Source organism: Myzus persicae, unplaced genomic scaffold (genome assembly GCF_001856785.1).
Source record: "Myzus persicae strain clone G006 unplaced genomic scaffold, MPER_G0061.0, whole genome shotgun sequence".
NCBI classification, from domain to species: domain Eukaryota; kingdom Metazoa; phylum Arthropoda; class Insecta; order Hemiptera; family Aphididae; genus Myzus; species Myzus persicae.
Genome location: NW_019102723.1, coordinates 192,047 through 214,271, shown reverse-complemented (window position 1 = coordinate 214,271; position 22,225 = coordinate 192,047). Strand labels below are relative to the sequence as shown.

The window sequence follows — 22,225 nt, the reverse complement described above, 5'->3', positions numbered from 1 at the left end:
AATCATATTTTATAATACACTCACGGGTACGGGATAGCTTTTGTTTATTCGATATATCGACACGACGTCAGTGCATAGTTTACCTGTAACAAGCCAAAACAAAAATCGACATAAGTATACGTGTATCGCGCACATTTGTGTAATAATATATATTGTATACTGTACATAATAATATGCCAGCATTACAAGACTGCGCGGAGTACATACTATATATATATATATATATATTATGTACACAATGTATTGGTATATATAATATATTGTAACGTATACACACATGTCGGGTACAACTAATTTAAACTACTTTTGTCGCATGTGCGTGCGTGTATCATTAGATCGTATTCATGCATTAGTAACGGCTTGTTAAGCCTGTTCCATACATTGTATGTTAAATAAAAGGCAACAAGTCTTGACGTCTTCCACTAGGATACACAGAGCTAATTATATACGATGGAGCACCGACGGCCGTTCATGCGATTCGTGGCGCGATCTCTGCCGCTTCCGGAGTCGGGAGAGATAATCGAATTCCTAAGTATTACTTTGACGCCAAAAATCCCCACACCCCTCCGAAACTCGTCACCGTCGACGACGTCCTGTACGTATATTGATATTAACTTACGTACTATTATACCAGGTAGCTAATACATATTGTATTGAAATTAAAGCAAAGTATAATTCATCGATATTTTGAAACGGTATTAATAAATACTAATAGTTATATTAATTATTAGTAATAAATAGCACATCACTAATATTATGACTCCCATATTGTGTACCACCATAATGGCGGCTACATGTGCCCAGTGCAATACGCGATCTGTTGTCGAACATTAGAGATGGACTTGGTCTTGTACGCGAATATAACAATAATATATAATGGTATACATATTACAATACATAATATAGCATTCACATAATATATAGTTCGTTATCGGTCATCGCGACATGTACAAGTGGGTGTATACGTATGGGCAAACAACAATATTATAATATATAAAGGATATCGAACGTTGCACTTTTGTTGTCTCTTACATGCACGACAAAGTTGTGACCTAAAAAATCGTTAGGGTTTAAATACAATAATACAATTTCACGTTCATTTCCTTCGTTTACATATCATCATTGGTGATATTATCGTCCTGTCAGTTTCCGTTTCTGCAAACTCACCGCGCAAATCACGGTATAATAATTCTGGCTATACTGCTAAACGATAACACGAGAGATAATATAATGGATCTACACTGAAAGTTAGTTTGGTGAATTATGTGTATTATATAGATCATCGTCTGGTGTTCAGACGAAAAGTTTTCTTAACGACGCAAACAGACTTGCCCGGTGACTGTGGTAATGGTGCACGGTGGCAAGAAGGCATTAAGAAAAAGAAGAATTTCAAAATTCCGTAAATAAAATCCACTTGAAACTAAGTAAATAATTTATTGTGGTAATTTTTGAATAATATCCGAAATGGCGTCGAAAAAGAATTGAATTGCAAATACCACAAGCAGTGCTAATACAATAATAACACTCCGGGGGCATTGGCTTTTGCGTAACGGTCCGCAGAGGTGGTCTTCTGCAGAACGATACAGAAGTGTCAGGAAAAAACGGTTTATAATAACTTTTAATATGAAACGATTGAATCACAAATAGATCTAGGCTACATACTATACAAATAATAACAATAATTCAAGCTTATAACAATCTCTTCTCTCCGCCGCGTTCCGATAACGTTCATTCGAATTCGTGTATAAAAACGATATTGCAGGTAAGTACACAACTATACTTCCATCTGCAACCGGCTGAATTGTACATCGCACACATATAATATGATATAATATAATACTGTAGTCTGTAATACATAAATTATAATCGGTTCTATAAAATCCACAGTGAGATGTAGGTATTATTATATGCAGCGTAGTGCTTGCCATAATAAAGTTCGCTGAAAACAATAAAACCGTGGGCCGTGCAGAGTCGACTATACAGTCGAAATAAAATTGTAAGTGGCGACTATAGAGTAGGATAAAAATCAAATTATGAGCACGGGTAGATTATAGGTATGTACGGGTAAATTCTTGAGAAAAACAATTTTAACTAACACGATTGATTACGACAACGTCCGAAATGACATAATAAGTCGTATTATTTTAACTCTTCCTCTGCGCCTTCACAATTCTCATTTGACTATAGCGACAACGGCACTGGGTAATTAGATCACTGGAGAAAGTCGTCCGTGATGTAATCGCTTTGAAAAGATATTTTTTTTTTTATGAATTGTTTCGATTTATAGGTACGTTTAGAATATAAAGCACTACCGAAAACGAATACATAACATGACGTGTATTATGCATTCGAGTTTGAGAAGATTCAGGAAATAGCAACAACAGCGACAACAGCTGTCGGTGGCATGTTGCGGAGAAGTGAAGTAAATCAAACGAGAATTATTCGGGTCATTCGGACTGTATGATTTATCTATTATGTTTAAATTCAATTCCACCTTTCACAATCGACCCAGTTTCGTTAGTTTTATTAGTCCATTATCCGATTGTATTATATGTTTTTTTTCTCGTAATAATTACTGTAGAAAAGCCCAAACGAGAAGTGTTCACCGGCCAAGTCGAGCTAATGGATAAATATACAAGGGGGGGGGGGGTATTTATCATTTGTTCACTCCTCAACAAAAGCAAATGCAAAGCACAGACATACGAAGGCTTCGTGCAATCAAGCACGTATCGTATACACAACGAAAAGGCTTAAAAAGCGCTACTTCAGGAGCAAATAGGATCAAGACGGTCCGTGCAATATATCGGCTATCGAATAATAACTATAAAGTCGCTTATATGCGACACCGTGGGTACAGGACTAAGCACGGAGATGGAGTTTTTTTCGTCCGCTTGGCACAAGGTCGTGAGTATCATTAAAATCTCCACCCATCGAGTCCGCGGTCGCTGCAGCATAGCGCTGCGGTCTTCTTATAACAACTCAACGCTCCCGGTGCCCATAAACAGAATAAACAATCGGACAATTCAATACGCGCGATGTCGTTACGTAATAATATCATAACGAACACTACTTGTCTCTCCTCCCGTAATAGTAGAGAGGAATGCCATCAGTGAGTTCACATTATACATTAATACATTAATATAATAATATATATATACATAGATGTATGTAGAATACAACACACACACACACACACAAATACGATAAAAATTCTTGTAATCTTGTATCGGGTTTCAGTAGAAAGTTGCACGTCGACCTATTTTCATATAGATACACACATAATATTATATATGTTATTATGTGTAGGTATAAAAGTTTCAAAAAAAAAAAAAAAAGCAGACATTTTGTTAAATGGATACACGATAGCTTACAAAAATAATATTGTCAACTATTATTGATGATATAGGTACCTAGGCATTATGGGAAAACAATAATCTATCAGTACAATTTAAAATTAAATAATAGCATTATAATATTATCATATTGTGTATATAAAAATACTGAGTCGTTTTTTACATACGTTCGGAATAATTGATTGGCGCGTTCGGAAGTTCCTTCGCGACGATAACCGCAGCTTAAATTGATTTTATGACCGTCCGAAGAAGAGTTCGTTCGTAATAGAACGCGTTATGCACGGCCGTATCAATCCGCGTTCAAATAAGCTGTTGAGCAACAGTAATGTCAGTGATTTACGATAATGCGATAAAAAAAACAATGAGATTCGGTCATATTATATTAATTATGCACAGAATATAAAGTAAAGATGTACAATTATGTAATAATATGTATCGTAGCCGCCGCCACATGTATATTTTTGGCATCGCGAGAGAGACCAAAGATTATTAACAAATGTCAGTCGGTATACCGCGTACGTGGTTATTAAGGATCGGTAAAGATTTTCAGGTTACAATAATGTAACCGTTTACTATTATTTTTATTATTGTGTGCTCGACTATAGTTTGACACTTTCGAGTCCCCGTGGCGCCGTGGAAATCCTTCAGAGGTCGTAGGGCGTCTATTTAATTTATTTATATTCGATTTGTCCGTATTATTGTTGTAACGATGAAACGTCCATTTATTTTTTTTTGGTAAAACGACAAATCAGAATTAACCTTCTGTGTTTGAATGCAACAAAAATATATTATATAATATGAGTGTAATTTATAAATACATATGAATGTATATTATTATTTATAGTAATTACCAAAAACGACGGACACGATAAATCCATTATGGCTTATTAATATTTCAGTATAACATTATGTGATTGATCAGCTACACTGACCGCATTAAGTCATCATCACACATCGTAGTATTATAATATTATTATTACACGTTTCTATTTACAACCCGTTTTAAAGTGAACGAAATGTCTGAAATACATGTATTCTACATTTTTATAACAACGAAAAGTAGCGCGTGAACGACATGTCCACAATAATAATATTATACCTCAATTAAAACGTATATAATATGATTTTTATTACACTGACATAATTGTATTAATGATGAATTCCAGGTTACAGTGTTGGAGAGAAACGCGGCAATAAAAAATATGAATTAATATAAAAATGCATGTATTTTAAATGGATTTTATAATATAAACACACTATAAAATAGTATGTGTATTATGTGTGTTACATTTCAAAAGTAATTTGAAATATAAATCAATTTGTAGTTGTAATTTTCAATGTTCTCTGCTCTAAATCCAGTTAAACGATTGGATTATTTCGAGAAAAATCGTTAACGTCCAATATTTCACGGAATTGTTGTCTTAGGTACCGTACCAAGTCATTTGAAACCACCGTGATTGTTTATTTTTTTTTGAGAAATACAAACATTCATTACATTAGGCATGGCACAGGAAAATGAAATATTTAATTGTAATTAAAAATAAATTATACTGAGAGTGAATAGTAACTAAATGAGTGAATGACGTTTCTAGGTCGCCGTGGGATTTCCATAAAAAGTCGGTTAACGAACACAATGAACGTCAAACAGCAAAACGGAAGTTGTCTCATACATTCTAATTAAAACAATTTATTATTATATAATCATTGTTTGTCTTATAGAAAACTCAAAAGAAACCCCTCGCCCACCCACCCATTATCATCTTTTACATTCGCTTACGCCATCTTTGCAACTTAATTTTGACGTTATTATATAATATTACCGCGGGTTCCATCCATATATCACTCCGATGTGCCGAAAGGTCTGTTAAACATGGGTTTATACTTTGTACTTATATATATTGTTAATTTTTATGAAATTTTATCAGGACGGGTAACCAATTGTATGTTTAACTTTTTACCCATGCAATTGAAAATGTTGTCGAACAGGGAATATATTTGTGAACTACAGACGGAGTGGTGGGGGGATCGCTACCTCCCCCTCATCGCTACGCCCTTGAATACAATAGAGGACATAATACGCTTTTGAGATCGAACAGGATTTAACAGCCAAATATTGTGCTGTATATAACATATTATAATATTATTATGTCAAACAGACACTTCATGTGATATTTTTCTGCAGTTTGATCGTAGGTAGCTGCGACGACGGCATAGCCGCGGTAAGTGGTAACTGGTGAGAAGGTTGTAGATATGGGTACATAACATAGGGCTGCCCGCGACCCACATAACGGTCGGTTGTTTTTTTTCCACATCTCTTCTTTTAAAACCTTCTTTTGGGACGCACATATATTATAATACCACGTTCGCACATGTTCGCGCATAGACGATCATTAATTATTAAATGTATCCAATGGAAAATTATGGAGAGAAAGAACCGTCGAAAGGGAGACGGGCGAACCGTCTGAAGAGGGAATGCATATATAATAGTATGCACGGCACTTCAATCATCGCATAAAAGGACGGCGTCGCGAAGGGGGCGAAAGAAAAAAGCAAAAATCAATATTGCCCCGAGAACCCTCGTAGTCGCGCAACGGCTATGATATCGTGTGTATTTTCTTTTTTTTCGTTTTTGACGATTAATTTATCTTTATTAAAAATGAAATACTTGAGCAGGAATAGATAGATAGTGCACATCACAGACATGATAATATATTAAAAGAAAATACTATAATGATGGATCCGACGTCGCGGCTGTTACGGAGGTCACGATATTATTTCCGTTTTGATCATCAACATTCGGGAAGAGGTGGGGTTGGGGAGCTTTGCACCTAAACCATGGTATAAACGTTTAAGAAAAACCGTATGAAACATTTCTTTTTTTCAAATAAATAAATAAGTAATAATTATTAATTATTATTACTTTGCTGCGGCGGCTAGATAGCGTTGTCCGTTTTGCCGTGGCCCGTTGTATTGATCGTTCTTTAATAAGCACTTAGAAACGACGACGACGCCTGTGTGTGTGTGTGTGTGTGTGTGTGTGTGTGTGTGTGTGTGTGTGTGTGTGTGTGAGTGTGTATATGTTTTTAACCTAATTACTTTAAAAATTATCTCGTCGAATGCAAATTGTATTATTAGTGTGCAACATGGAACGAATTTTAATTACGACGACGGTCGTGTAGTAACCTCGTTCGATAAACGAGTAAGAAGCACGAGCAAACGATTGCAAAAAATCCCCCCAAGTATAAACCTATATAGCATCATATTATAATATAGGTATAATATGTATACATTATACATATGATATTACAATGGTTTTAATATTATAAATTGCTGTGGTGTAGTTGCAATATTGTTTTATCGTCTTCGACGGAATAACGTAATAGCATATTACAAAGAGTATTTACTATTTATATTTTAAAATTTTATGCACACGACAAAATGGTATTAATTATTATTTATACCACAATCGAACATCGTGGATTCATATTCATGGCGCGATAAATAGGTGATACACAATTAGAAAATTGCTCGGGATATTTTTCAAACAGATAAAGCTTCGTGGCCGATAATAGAATAAAAGTATTAATATGATATCATACTATATACTCGCATTGTTTGTTATAAACTTACAGCTTAAAATGTCATTGGAAATCGTCGAGTTATTAATTATTTCACTCGACACAAGTATACGTTTATAATATGTACAGGTTTACTACGGTTAGTGACTATGATATAACAGATTGTTAGTTGTTATACTATATAATTACAGAAATTGTGTTGGTCGTAAACCTATCGAAATCGTGGATCTATCTGATGACAGCCTGCACTGGATGATGCATGCAGTGTTGCAGTTCAAAACATCACGTGGAAGCGCGAAAGGGGTGAATGGGCTATGTACAGACGACGATTGCCTCCGGGACCGCCTAGGAATCACAAAAACCACCCGACCTTTGCGAAAAACTTTTGATGTGTAAAGTATGTATTTATTATTGAGTTGGGAAAAAAATTCGCATTGGCAAAAGTAATTACGGTGTACAAAACTTTAATATAAAAGCTACAACTTGAAGAATTTATTCGTTATTAAACATTAAAACTTTGCTACTAACATTAATCTAAAGGGAAACTTTTCATTTCGCAACGGGTGGATGTGGGAGAGTGTGGAGAGTATGGTGATGAGGAGCGAACGGGTGGAGCGGGCAGAGTGCGTGTGGGGAGCAGTGCGCGGAGCTTTTGGCCCCGGACGTAAAGTTTAAACTTAAACTATCAAAACTTGCACCGTAAATTTCGTCCTCACCGTGGCAGCTTTTAATAGAATGAGATTTGGAAAAGACGTGTAACACGATTTTCTGAGAAATAACTCTTCGCGGCGCGAGACGTACACTGCCCCCCCCCCCCACCACACACACACACACACACACATGTTTCTCAACAAACAGCCGACCACCCCTAATTTGTAGGGTAGTCCGTCGACTTTCAGCCAATTCCAATGGCATACATTATAATATTATAATATATTGTTTTTACACCCAACAAAAAAAACAAAATGATTTCGACAGACGGAGGGTAGTACTTTATCAAAGGTGCAGCGTTTAAAGGTTAAACTCGTCCGCGGTAAATATTGACGGCCACTGTACATTATATATAAGTTTTATATACTTCCTACCATTCACGTACATCCGATTGGTCAAGTAAAGGGAGGGATTTTTTTCATTTTTTTTTTTCTTGTTCCCTTTTGTATTTTTCGAGGAGCGGTTAAAGACTTGTAACCAATAATAAACATTTAATATATATTACGCACACACGCAATCGTAATATTGTATATTATTATAACCACACGTACCTATATAGTCCGAAGACACCCGTTATAGAATTATCAAATTAAAACTGTATAATACAACTACCAACGTTCTGGTAAGACAACAAAACGTATAGATTCGTACAAATAATTATTATTTAGGTATTTAATATACACCGTATTGTACTGTTATTATGCATATTTTGATTTTATGTCGTGCGTGATAATAATACGCGAGAGGGTGAGGACGATGTCAATGTTTAATTAAAATGTTTCCGTTTGTCGTTGGCTTTGTAACACACACACACATAATATTGTATTTCGTGCGTTATATACCGAAAACGTGAAAGGCTTTTCATCAGGGACGACTGCAGACGAGACGCGTGCAGCGGTGTTGTCGCCTGACTGAAATAACTTTCCATTGTTTGTAAAATGCGGAGTGGGCGGGGGTGGAGGACCGTAGTCGGAGGGGGTGAGAAACACTGTGATTCGTGGGGGGGGGGGGGTGGTAGCGGTGACTCCAACGTGCCATGTTAATGGTTCTTAATTAAACCGACCCCGGCGTTCTTTCAGGCCCGGTTGAATTTTAACGACGTGCTTTCCGATTCGGATCGCAGAGATGTCGAAATAATATGGTTGAGTTTTTAATCGCCGTAAGTGGCCAGGAGCCTATTTCCAATTTTGATTATAAAATAAAACGTTCCGCGCCGCTCTGCCAAATCGCGGTACGACTGACACTGGACGATTGTGTCCATCACGCCGAGATTTCTGAACACCGGATTTTACGGTTGGATAATAAACGAGTAAAAATTGTGTACCAAAGTGTCCGATAAAAAAAAAACCCCACCCCCGAGCACCGGACATCAGGACGTTTAGGTACATGTAGTCACGACTCGTGGCGACGATCGGTACACGGGACAAGCATTAATAGACAATTATTGTGCCTAGACAGGGTATGCACGTATATAACATGAATGCGCTGTAAACCTCATTGTACCGATCGCAGTTTTACCCTACATCCGTCGTGTGTCGGCGACGGTTGGACTTTGGAATGCGTACCGGTGCAAGTGGTCGGACGTCGTCAATTATTTCTCCGAGATCAAAAACAAGAGAAACAAAGTGATCGAAAAATGTGTTAATTATTAAATCATAGACCGATAGCTAATAAAAAAAATAGTAATAATAATAATTTTAAATGTCACGACTGAATACCGAAACTGGTTTCGTAACAGTAACTGAATTCTTTCCGAAGGTATATAGAAATGCCGTGAAGTAATATCATTTGTTAAACCTGTTTTTTCTAATCTTCATCACACCTGAAAAACCGGCAAAATATATTCACTGCCTATTAGAAGAGTCTTTGTGTTCTAAGACAATTTTATAGCTCGCGTAAAACGTTCGATTTACTGCACTGCGGCCGAGCTTATGCAAATTCCATTCACCACATAACATACATATTAATATCATAATATCCATATGCGATATCAATCAGTTTTCTTTTTAATTATTGACCAGAGCACTGTAATCAGCACAACACTTCTGACTAAAATATTATGATATTATTATTAAATAAACACGTATTAAATATTCATTATATTTTAATTTTAAACTTAATCGATTTATCTAGTAATATTGGGTTACGGGTATGTGAGATCAAAAAACAAGTTTTCGAATGTTTACGTATCATATGGATATAATAGGTATGCTATAATAATATACTCGAAACTATTTTTTTTAAAGATTTTCAACCGATAAAAAGGAAAGGAAAAAATCCAATAGCTATAATAGGTATATGTTTGTATAAACTCACGACACCGAAATACCGTGGTATGAACACGTAAACACGTCTCGGGAGAAAAAAAAACTACTATTTTAATTATACCTACGTATATTAAACAAACCCTTTCGAATTAATAATCACTTACGAAACACAACAACAATAGACATAAATGCTATTACTACATCAATTGTTAGAGATGTCTGTTCGTTATTCCATGTAATAATGAAACGTTTATAATTGCTTAAAAACCATGTTTCCCCGGTCCGAAATCAAATATTTGAATATAATTACCATTGTACGATTCGTGCTGAGATAAAATGTAGGTACCTATATTACATCAGTGTTTTGAAAACGATCAAATGATGGGTTTCAACTGATAGAATATTGACAAAAAGTTACTTGAAATAACAATCATACCTACATAAAATATGCTTAAAAAAAACCATAAATTCATTAAAAAGTATCCAGGTACCAACTTTTTGTACAAAGGTAATAACTAATAACTATAATATCATAATTAAAAAACCAACTTAAATAAATAGTATTCCAACAGTGTTTGCGTTTTAACAGAGACCGAGAAGATAAAAATTGCATTTTCTCCATTACACTAATCCAATTAATATTCCTGTAGCCTGTAGGCTGTAACATTATACAATGGATACATATATAATGTTACCCGCATATTATTTTGTATTTACTGAAATAACAATATTTTTTTCTGTAGTAATAATAATAATAATAATAAAAGATAAATTTAATAACTTATCCAAACATTTAACTTGTTTTGTTCTTTAAAAACACTATATAATATAGGTGCGTACATATATATAGGTATGTATATGTATATACTATAATATTGTATTTAAGTATAAATACATACAAATATTTACTTTATCGATTTATTATAATGGAATTACGTTATGTTGCCGTGTATTATATTGTGAGAATAAACTTTAATTTACAACTATGTAATTTATTTTGTATTGAAAAGTATAGTGTTTGTTCAATTAATTATTTATCGATAATTATAGTTTACAAGCATACTTTTTTTTTAAAAACTGTGAGCGTTATTAATATACCAAGAAAATTATACTTAAACGCATAAAGTCAATAACATGTTCATGACTCATCGATGCTTTTAAAATGAAATTAATTCGTATTTCGCAGTTTTATACTTAACGATGGTTTTAACGCCATTTTTACATAATAATATTGAACACGAGTTATTATATTTTATTAGCCGAGTAATTAACACTGACTAGGGACTACTGAAAACCTATCTATACCTATATATAAATACATATTGTGTTGCAGTTGTACAGTTATAAGCGTATAATAATATACCTGCATTACCTACGTTTATTATGTATTAAAGTTAATTACCTACATTGCCGCAAGTGTCTGACTTGGCAATCGCAGTTATTTTGGAACACGCTTGAGATTAAACGAAAAATTATTAATTAATTAATTAATTATTATAATACAATATTATCAATACACGCACACGTGCGAGTATGATACATAATATTTTAATAACTAATAATATTATGTACATTCGATCGTAGTAAATGGTGTATACGTCTGCTGACAGATTATGACGAGAACGTTACAAAATATTTTTAAACGAGGCACGATGGCAGAGTTTACGGCGAAACGTGTGTTACGTCAATATTTGATACTGAAAAGCTGTCGGTATGGAAAAAACACACACACACACACACACACACACACACACACACTACACAATTATGCCACGACATCACGTCGGTCATTGGTCGTAAAACGAAAACAACGAGAACTGCACTGGCGGGAAATGAAAAAAAAATGATCAATAGCCCTCTGAAACTGATGTAATAATATGTATATTTTTATTGTTCTCTGTGCGTATTATTGTGCGCCGATTTTTTATTCGGATTTCTGGAAAAATATATGACGCAATTGGACCGATGAGATTAGGTGTTTTTATTATTATTGTTGTTGTTATTTTCTACTCGATATAGGAAACGGCAGGAATGTTGAAAAATAAATAATAAATTACACATCATATAAGAATTATTATTATGAGTCTATTATCGTAATTTACCAGAAATCAGAATACACATCACACACTATATGTCCATAAACCTCGACAGACTGGACGATTTCTTTACTCTCTTGATTTTATTTAAGTTAAAACAAACCGTCAATTTATACATAGGTATGTGTGGTGAATGTCCTAATTTATAATATTCATTATTCTTCGAGATACGGTTAAAAAAATACAACTAGGAAATTACCATTAAATTACACTTAATATACCTACATATACAATATGATTATTATATTGGTAGGTAGGTATATGACAGTAATTGGATATATTTAATGGAATTGAATTTTAATTACTTCGACTTGAAATTCGTAAAAACGTCGAAATCCGCGATCGCCAAAACTAGACATACATATAGTGTAATATATAAGACGCACGGCCATCTTTTTCGGTGACTAATGTATTAGATATAGGTGAGCTAAATCTGTTTGGCTCGACAATTCTTTAGAAAAAATAAATAAATGTACTTACACGCGACGGAAAAAAAATTGCACATCTGTTAACCAAATATTGGTGGAGAGCCAAAGTAAACGAAACGTTACGATATTATATATTATATTATTCAAGTGATGTATGAATTTATGAAAACGTCATGCCGAGTATTTGACACGTCGTATTATAATAATTTGCCGAGATGAGATATGCCAGCGAGTGGGTCTTGTCTCGCGTCCGATGATGATTATAACGTATATATTATAAGCACTTATAATTTAAAACGTATTATTATGTCGTAGCATATATAGTACGGTCGGCCCCGTCCCGTTTACAATAAACGAAAATAATTATCATACACACAAAAGTGACCGTTTGCATAATATCTACAAATGTATTGGCGTGTGACGTGTACAGGTACATGAATAAAATATGTCATATATAGGGAACGCGTATAATCTTATCCTATTATTGTGCGCCTGTCGACTTATTGTTCTGTCATTTAAATAACTATAAGCGCGTAATCTATTTACGGTTCACGCGTTGTACAAGTCTACGCGGAAAAGAAAATTTACAAGTCGGTTTTTTTTTTTTTTTTACTTTTTATCATTCGTCTTCGAGTTATTGGCCCGCGGGATTATACTTTTGTTGCTAATCGGGGGGAGGAGGGGGGGGGGGTATGTGATGCCGAATATCATGCTGCACGAGAAATCGCTTGAATTTTAAACGTCATCCGTACAAACGTCATAACGTCATATTATACAACGACGACGACGACGTCGAAATGTCGACTGCAAGAGAAAAAAAATTAACATTTAGCTTTTTGATCCGAAAAAGACGAGTGTCGGTATGGCCACGACTCGGTCGAGTGATCCACGATTTCGATATATTATTGTTATTTATTATACACAACTACGTTAAAATCTCCAAAAAACCATTAAGCGATTATAATATTATTATATTGTAAAAATATTTTATCTACGGTCGGGAGTTTAAATTTTCACGACTTGTACGGTTTATTATTTCGTAATCGGACATTTAATAATTGAATGTCACTTAAAACCAATTAATCTACTTATCTAATATAATCGGATCAATGGAGTGGTTAGGAATTTTTTAGGGGGTAAACGATTTCGAAACGTTGCTCAACGACGAGCCATATATGACATTATTATTATTGGTGGAAGTATACTATAGTATGTATTAGTATTATAAACCGTACAGGTATATATTGCGTTACGTTTAAAGAAAATAAAATAATAAATAATAATAGCTGCTCAGAGAAGTTGCATATATAGGCCGCGAGTGAAAACATTACAGTTATGGATCACTGCAATATAATATCTTACTGCATCGAATATTTTAATAGAGCACTTGAACATTTTTGTTCGGAGACTTTACATCCGAGTTGATTCCCGTATGCCGAAATGGCGATGTGTATTAGTTATTACTTCATTTCGCGTTGGAGATTACGCTAAAAAATTAACGTACCTACTACATATTTGTAAAAACATGTTCTGCTATACAAATATAATCGAAGTAATATGTGACGGGGTCCGGAATAATAATAAATTGCAGTACCGCTGAGTACCGCTGCACCGAACACGAAGTTGCTGCAGTCGTCGGTCGAGTGACGCGTTTCGGATGAGTCTTCAGCACTCTGCGTTTTTCGTGAGCGTTTTCCTCGATCGCATACATAGGTATAACACGCACATAAAGGGAGGGGGGGGGGATATCGATTTTTGACGCGACTCTCGATGTCGGATTTTCATCGCAGAATGTCAACGAGTTATTGCGTGAGGTCTTCTCGCGCATACAAGTGTATATATATATATAATATATATATATATGTATATAAAATACATGATCTCAGGTGGATATAAATCACCTGTAGAGTGCACGAGCGATCAATTCTCAAAACGATATTATACATTATATAATGTGTATACGAACGAGTAAGTTATGTTGCTAAAAATTGATCATGTCAAACGGAGGAATGGTCATATAGCCAGCAATACACATAATAGCTATATATAGGTACAGCCGTTTTCATTCGCAGCGTTTAATGCGCATATATATATATGTGTGTGTGTGTGTTATACACGGCGAATGTTTCGCATTGTTCAGCGGCCGCGTGTGTAATTTATTCCTCGTCCGACGCGATTTTTCACCCCCTCCCACCCCACCGTATGACACGCCCACCATGTCTGCACATTTCCTCGGTAAATGAACCACTGTCCACCACCACCACCTTGACCGGCTCCTAAGCTACAATCGGTCCACCAGAGAATGAGGCAATACAAATCGAATAAGGATCTATCGGAAGAAATTCGCATTATATATCGTGTGCGTTTAACAATATTAATACACATATGTGTGTGTGTGTGTGTGTGTATCCCCTCGGAACCGGTTCCGCGGAAATCCTTCATTGGTCTATGTCCGCGAGTTCACGACCGGCCTATATAATATCTATCCGGTATAAACGAAACCCGACAACGGAATCGCAATAATTAATATAATATAATAAGGAGTGAGTACCTATATTTCCACTGAAACAATAAACACCCTCAGCAGCCACTGTTATGTTGTTGTCATAACTACTTCTAGTCATAACTCGTAGAATAGATAATATAGGAATTAAAGTACCTAGACGTTCTAGGACACGCCACTCGAGTATTGCAATGAGAGTGATGGAACCTCTGTGATCGAAATGTTGGAATAATTTGCCAAGAATTTTCAATCAAATACTGCTGTTATGGATACCACTTATACCATAACACACAACCGTATACCACGATGACTCGGATACAACGATAACTTGACTTGACTACCTGTTCGGCGATACAGGTGGGGTAGTTAACCCTATAGTGTCAATAATGTGTCGCTGAAATTTGGAACACATGCTGTCGTTTCGTCGCCAGGAAACGTTTGAAACGGTATAATATTGAGTTACCACGAAAACAATACTCGATCAAAATCCACAACGCAGTTGATAGTCTAGGCGTCTATTCATGTCCCTTTTTGGTTTGGTCAACTTTAATAATATTATTATACATCGGATTTGATTAAGCTGCGTATATTACATTACGTTGGAGAATAATATATACGATGCGGCAGTATTTAAATATTATATATTTTAATTGGTTTAATAAATAATAATAATTTGTTGTATGGTGCCGTTTCAGTAAAGCTCGCAGTCGAGAACGGGGTGAACAAAAAACTTAAGTTCAAAACAATTCGTGTTTGTCGAAATAAATAGTTTTTTTTATTATTATTATTATTCCACTCCAACCCCGCCGGACTGTGTATTCGATTAACGAAGATTTATTAAATTAATTTAATTTTCGTTTGTTTCGTTTTTCAGCTTTTGTAATTTCGGGGGAGTATTCGCGTGGCGTTTTGCCAAACGGGACGAACGCAGAGGGTGTCTGCCATTCACGGCGGGGGTGCAGGGACGGGAAGCCAACAACATGGTATATAAATTGTGCAGTATATAACCCTATACGAATCGTTTCTGTTTTATTCAATCGCGGGTAACGCAAGTGGCGGACGATAATGTCCACGCTTCAGGTGTACGCGATTCGCAATATCATAATATATTATTTTATCCATGTTATCGCCATACATGTCGTCCGTTTCAATTTTGGAAGATGATGGGGTCTCGATGTCGAACACAATATTATTTTTACATCTTACAAACGATTCCGGTGTACGACAACGATATAATAATAAGTGTGTGTGCAGTCGGTGTGCCCGTGTGTGTGTGTGTGTGTGTGTGTGTGTGTGTGTGTGTGTGTGTGGCGGCGGTGAGTTCATCTGGTCCGGTCTAGTGTGTACGTGGCACGTTCGTATTTATCGTTTTGTAAAATCATTGTTGTATAAATGCGGCGGCGTGTATACAGCGATCTCGTTTGAATACATTATAGCGTGTGCAATAAATCGACGAGCAGGACACGTCAAATAAATTGATATTCCTATTTAAACGCAAGCGGAGGACTTCACCTCCGCGGTCCGTCCATTAAATACTCCTTAATATAATAACGTACACGCACGCGCGACGAGCCCGACCGTATAATATTATTATTTATGTCCCATTAAAAACGTATCGAACAATAATAATAATTTACGATTTATATAATATTTTGTATACATATAGATGCAACCACCGTGTGAATTATGATGGAGAGCACTGGTAGGTAAGCATAGAGCGGGTAAGTACCGATTGCGTGGCAGTCGCCGCCCGATAACGCGATGGCCCGTCTGATGACAAATGGAACCGTGGAAGCGAAGTGCGTGCGTGTTTGGGGGGGGGGGGGGGGTTGGCTTCCGGATCGTCGATGGCCGACGCGACGGAGAGTCGTTATCAACCGAGCAGCTGTACAAAGTGCATCTCTATATTATTATTATTATTATGATTATAACAATAGAAATTAATATTTTTTTGAGGGTATGACATTTCGGTTTGTCTAAAATATATTATTGTCTCAAAACAATTAAGACATCATTTGAATTAACGAAAAAAAATTTTTATTTTGAAAGTCTAATACTAAATCAAATAATAATAAATTATAAAACCGAGAGAGAAGACAAATATGGCACTGACATCCTCTTAATATTAATAATATTATTCGTCGATATGGAGTGTTTCGCGATTTCTGGGTACGCCCACGCTTCGCATATATTGTCGGTTATAATAGGTATAATATTTTAGTTCGATCTTTTAAGTCAAATATAGGGTGGCATTCGTCGTGTTTCCTTGCCGTTTTTTCGTTCACTCTGTACATTTCAGTTTATTATTTATAGATGTACATGAACGATTGTCCGACGCAAGCGAATTCCGCGGTTAATTTGAAATGCGAGTGCCACGATGACTGCATAATATTATTCACCAAGAATTTTCAATTATCGACAAAAACTATTACCTCTCGAAAGGTCCTGTGCCCGCGTTGTCATACATAATATATGTATATGAGTAGCACATACAATTATGGTACAAATATAGCTATTTAAATATAAAACTTTGCTTTAGTGTTGTTCAATCGTTTATACAAATATATTATTTTACAAGTAAAGTGACAAAGAAAAATCAATAAAAACCAATTTAAAACTTTTTTGTCACCTACTTGGCTATTTGTAGTAATTTTAAAACAAACAATAACTCATACGACCATACTATGTTTAATATATTTAAACTATTTATACGCATACATTAAAAAGCCCTCTGACACACGAAAAAAAAAATTAAAATGCCTAATAGCAATAATTATACATATTATAGGTGTCAACCAGTTGTTCTCGCCGACTTATTTTCTATACTGCGTGTCTGTGTCGTAATAAAATATTATGCATTACATGTACAATTACTGAGGCAAATAGGTAACTATATTATAACCACCACGTGCCATGCACATAGTCAAACATGTATATCACTCATTAGATTTACAGTGCCGTATTATTTTATTTGAGTACATAATGGATTGCGTGCACATGGAGAAAACAAAAATAGGTAAACAGAAAAAAAATTCAATCCTCATCGTTACACTTAAATGATAACGTGGTGATAGTATTTAATCTAGAAATTAAATTTCAATAGTAAAGTAGGTAAATAAAACAAAGATGAAAATTATAGTAAATTGTTATTATAATATATTATTATTACGTTTATATATATTACTTACGGGTATATACATAATAAATAGTAATATGGATTTGGATGGACTGTATTATGTAACAATATTATGTTTTATTTATGTTTTGAGCCAATGTGAACAAAATACTATATATAATATTATAATGATAAAGATAAAACGTTCTTATTAAAACTACATTTTAGATTTAGATTTAAAATGAAAAGGTCAGTTGGTTGTACAATAAAATTAATAAGGGTTTTTTTTAATAATACATAAAAGGGGAAAAAAATCTACGTTGTAACATTTTAATTAGTCAAATATTTTGGTTTTTTTTTAAGTACGAGCTCGGTTCTATATATCAAGACCCTTTTCCCCCGTCATTACTGTAATTTATTATTTTCAGCACAATATGCACTGAAAGTTCTTCATGTATGGTCTGAATGGCAAATAATATAGGGCAAGCTGAAGTATAACTATATTTTCATTTCGAATGCATTCATAGCGATCTATAAAGCAATACTTCACTTTAACCGGCAGACTTTCTTGGTTTCTCGTTAATCCTGTACCTAGGTATATATGAAAATGGCTAGAAGCCAGGTATGAATGGATGAAGTATGAAATTAAGGACTTAGAGATCAAACTTTGGACGTCAGACTCAAACTATAATTAAAGTTTATAGTACATAATTCTCTTTTGTGTCGCAGACAATATAATTATATTAATAAATAATATAGCGTTAAAGAAAACGTTTTTAAAAATATTTATGTTGGTATAATTATTTAGTGGGACTTATTGAACGCTGATTTAAATCAGAGGGCCGTTCAAAAATCTTATTATCGCCGCAAAATGCAAATTAAATTCTAAAAAAAAGCAGTCAATAATTTAATCTAATGATTTTAACTGGATGCATTAATGACAGCAGAGTACGACAACCTGAAACGTTCGAGATTTATGTGCGAATACGATTCCTGATATAAATCAACGTAACTAATAGTCCAAGTTTAATAACAAAATAATAAAAAACGGAACAACGCACATTATTTACAACTTATTTCTACGCCATGTTTTTCAGGATTTACATTTGCGGATACGTTTTTGTACGATTGATTTCCTACATCAAACTTCGTGCAAAATAATAATATAATATACTCACGTTTGGTTTGGGTCTGGACAACTAACGACTCGTGTAATCGTTACGGTCGGGAAAAAAATTTTAAAAATTTTTAACATAGACGACTCTTACCTGGAAAAAAAAAATTAATATTATAAATCAAATCATATCATTATTATCAGAGGTAATATTATACATTATCAAAAATATTTCAATTAACCAAGTTTCGTATGGTAATATTATTATTATTATTATTATTATTATTATTATAGCCGGTAGGTACTCAACTCTGCCATGCACAATATTTTACTTCGTAAATTGATAAAAATCGAGATGGTTTTTAAATAATATTACGTTGACCCTACGCCGCTAATTTATTATTGTTAATTATTAGTAATAAATAATAATAATATAATAATATGTAATCGCGGGTTATCATAATGTGTACCTATAAGTAATAAGTAATAATGCTGTATAATTTATTACTAAACGCACCGGACGAAATAATGTACACGAAAAATTAATCATTTTCGTCCCATCTTTTACGTGCAACATTAATGTGATATTAACATTATTTATCATTACAGTTTTTTGTTTTTATTCATTTTATATTGACTCCATTAAAAATATTTTTCATCTGCTCGACAAGTATTATAAAAAATAAACGAGTCTTTTCGAGTTTACACTGTCGTTATAATATAATATTAATATTACGGTTGGTAAGTGTACCGTTTTTATTTAGACCACGTAGACAATATTTCGCTAAACAACCGCGACGACCGTTTTTATTTTATTTATTTTTTGTCCTTTTCAATTTGAAGATTTCAACCTGTTCCCGGGTGAGTGTATTTGTATTCGTTTATGTGTTAGAACCGCAAAATATACTCTAACACGACTGTAACATTGTAATTTATATTTCCATTAGGAGAATTGGCAGTGTGTGAATAAAAATTCACAGATAAGAAATCGTACGTTCGTACTTGGTATATTATTTTCTTAAGCCGCTAATTTATATTCGCCCAGAACAGTCGGTGGACACCTAAAATTTCCCCCGGTAGCCCATTATGTTTATTGCCGGGGGAACGCCAGACCATGCCTTGGGCGTCGGCGTCACGACGGTGGGGTGCAGGGGTGTCGGGACAAGATAAAAACAATAATGCATAAATCAAAACGAAAAGTTTTAGCGGCGTTGCGTATTACAAACAGTGGGTAGGTATTGGACGAGAAAAGTAGTTTTGTTATAATACGCGGGAAGGGTGTTATTAAATGTTATTTGGAGAAGGCTTAGTAATATTTACGAACGCCGACGGTGGTGGGGAGGGCGGGGCGGGTGGTGAGTCGCGGGCAGTGGATGGCCTGATATTAATGTAATAAATATGTTAATTTCGTCCTTGTTTCTTGCTTGAGTATAATGCTAAGAATAGATGGCGGGGTAAACAATACTCTACACAAAGTTTCCTTCTCGCTCTCTCTTACTTACAAGCACAGGAGCACGCACACACTCACTCTTTCCATCTCGCTCTCAGCCGCACAATAATTATTGTAATTTATTTGAGGATTTTGAGTTACTCGGCGATAAAACCCCGGCGGATTACATATTATACTGCAGAGCTTTACATCTTATTCTATAAATGAATAAAGCAGCGCAGTAGTCCTGAGTACCTACCAGCTAAATCAGTTATGTCGTTAAATTGCACACACACACAATGAATTTTTTTTTCTATTCTTCGTCGATATTTTTTGACGTTATAAATATTAGAAAAAGGAGACGACTTCGCATTTTAAATATTTTTTAACATTTTTATGATGAATACATTTAAAAAAAACGTATATTCGAATAAGTAAAACTATTTTAAACAAACTTTCAATGCACTGCCATACGAACATAGTACCTATACATGTGTAGGTTAAAATAATATATTCAATTTATTATATCACCTGTAATATCATATTATTACCATTACTATTGAAGATACTAAGAATCGATAGATTATTATTTTTAAAGACTGTTGGCAGGTGGCAGCTGATATTATGGACGTGTAGTATATCATATTTTAGGCTAAGAGAAGTTTATTATTAATGACTCATGTGTATGATAATTTATAACATAATATTATCTACATTTGTTTCGTTAAAAAATGATTTCAATAACTCTTATAATAAATTACTTCTTAAAATTTAATGAACATTGATTAAACAAGTTTTAGGTTAAAATCAAATATCAATTTAAAAAGACATATTTTGAACCTCGTTAAAACAAAATTACTTAGGTACTGGTATAATTTATTTTATGATTTTCAATCACTTCATGTAAATACTTTCTCAGTTAATTATATAGGGAGTTGACCGAGTAAATAAGTACGCTGAACAATTTTCAACCACCATTTCGAATTATTGAACATTAAAAATGAAATAATAGACTCTATACCGACCAAAGTATAATGATATGTAATCAACGGGACACGCTACATTTCGTTTTTGAAAAGAAATCGATCTGGTTCGATGGAAAATTGAATATCAAAAAACATTAAAATTTGATATCATTTATTTTTATTCCCGATCAATTACATCTCCGGCGGATTTAATGTTGCTCAATACCGTGACTTTTTTCTGCAGGGGCGAGTGGGCACTATATTGTTTTGTTTGTGTTTTGTTAAAACTGTCATTGGTTATTTATACGAACAGCTGCAGCAGGTTTATCATCGAAAACCGTCGAGGTCGATACACGCGTCTTTCTTTTTAACACGGAGTTTTTTTCATTTTATTTTTTATATCAAGTGTATAGGTGTACACTGTACATATATATACACTATATATCATAGTATATTATGAACGAGCATGACATTTAAATTGAAAAAAAACCATTTAAAACAACACGATAGTAAAATAGGTAAAATAAAAATAAGGATAACAAGTTGTGACGGCGCGCGGCGGCGGGGGAGTCGAATAAAAGCTACCGAAGTGTTTTCATTTTCGTAGTTATAAATAATGCGATAGGAACGACATCGTAAAACGCGTTTTTACAACATTTGTAATAG

General features: G+C 34.4%; 1 protein-coding gene across 4 annotated transcripts in view; it reads right to left on the bottom strand.

Annotated features, from left to right (window-relative positions):
• LOC111033008 (thymocyte selection-associated high mobility group box protein TOX-like) overlaps window positions 1-22,225 on the bottom strand; it is a 103,079-nt gene that overhangs the window by 57,000 nt on the left and 23,854 nt on the right. For 2 of the 4 annotated variants that reach the window (XM_022313543.1, XM_022313542.1), the window contains exon 2: window positions 25-83. The exons of 1 other annotated variant lie outside the window; for it this stretch is intronic. In XM_022313543.1, the coding sequence (XP_022169235.1) occupies window positions 25-83 (59 nt within the window). Of the gene's footprint in view, window positions 1-24; window positions 84-3,520; window positions 3,663-22,225 lie in introns of all 4 variants that reach the window. One more of the 4 variants, XM_022313545.1, reaches the window with a different exon arrangement.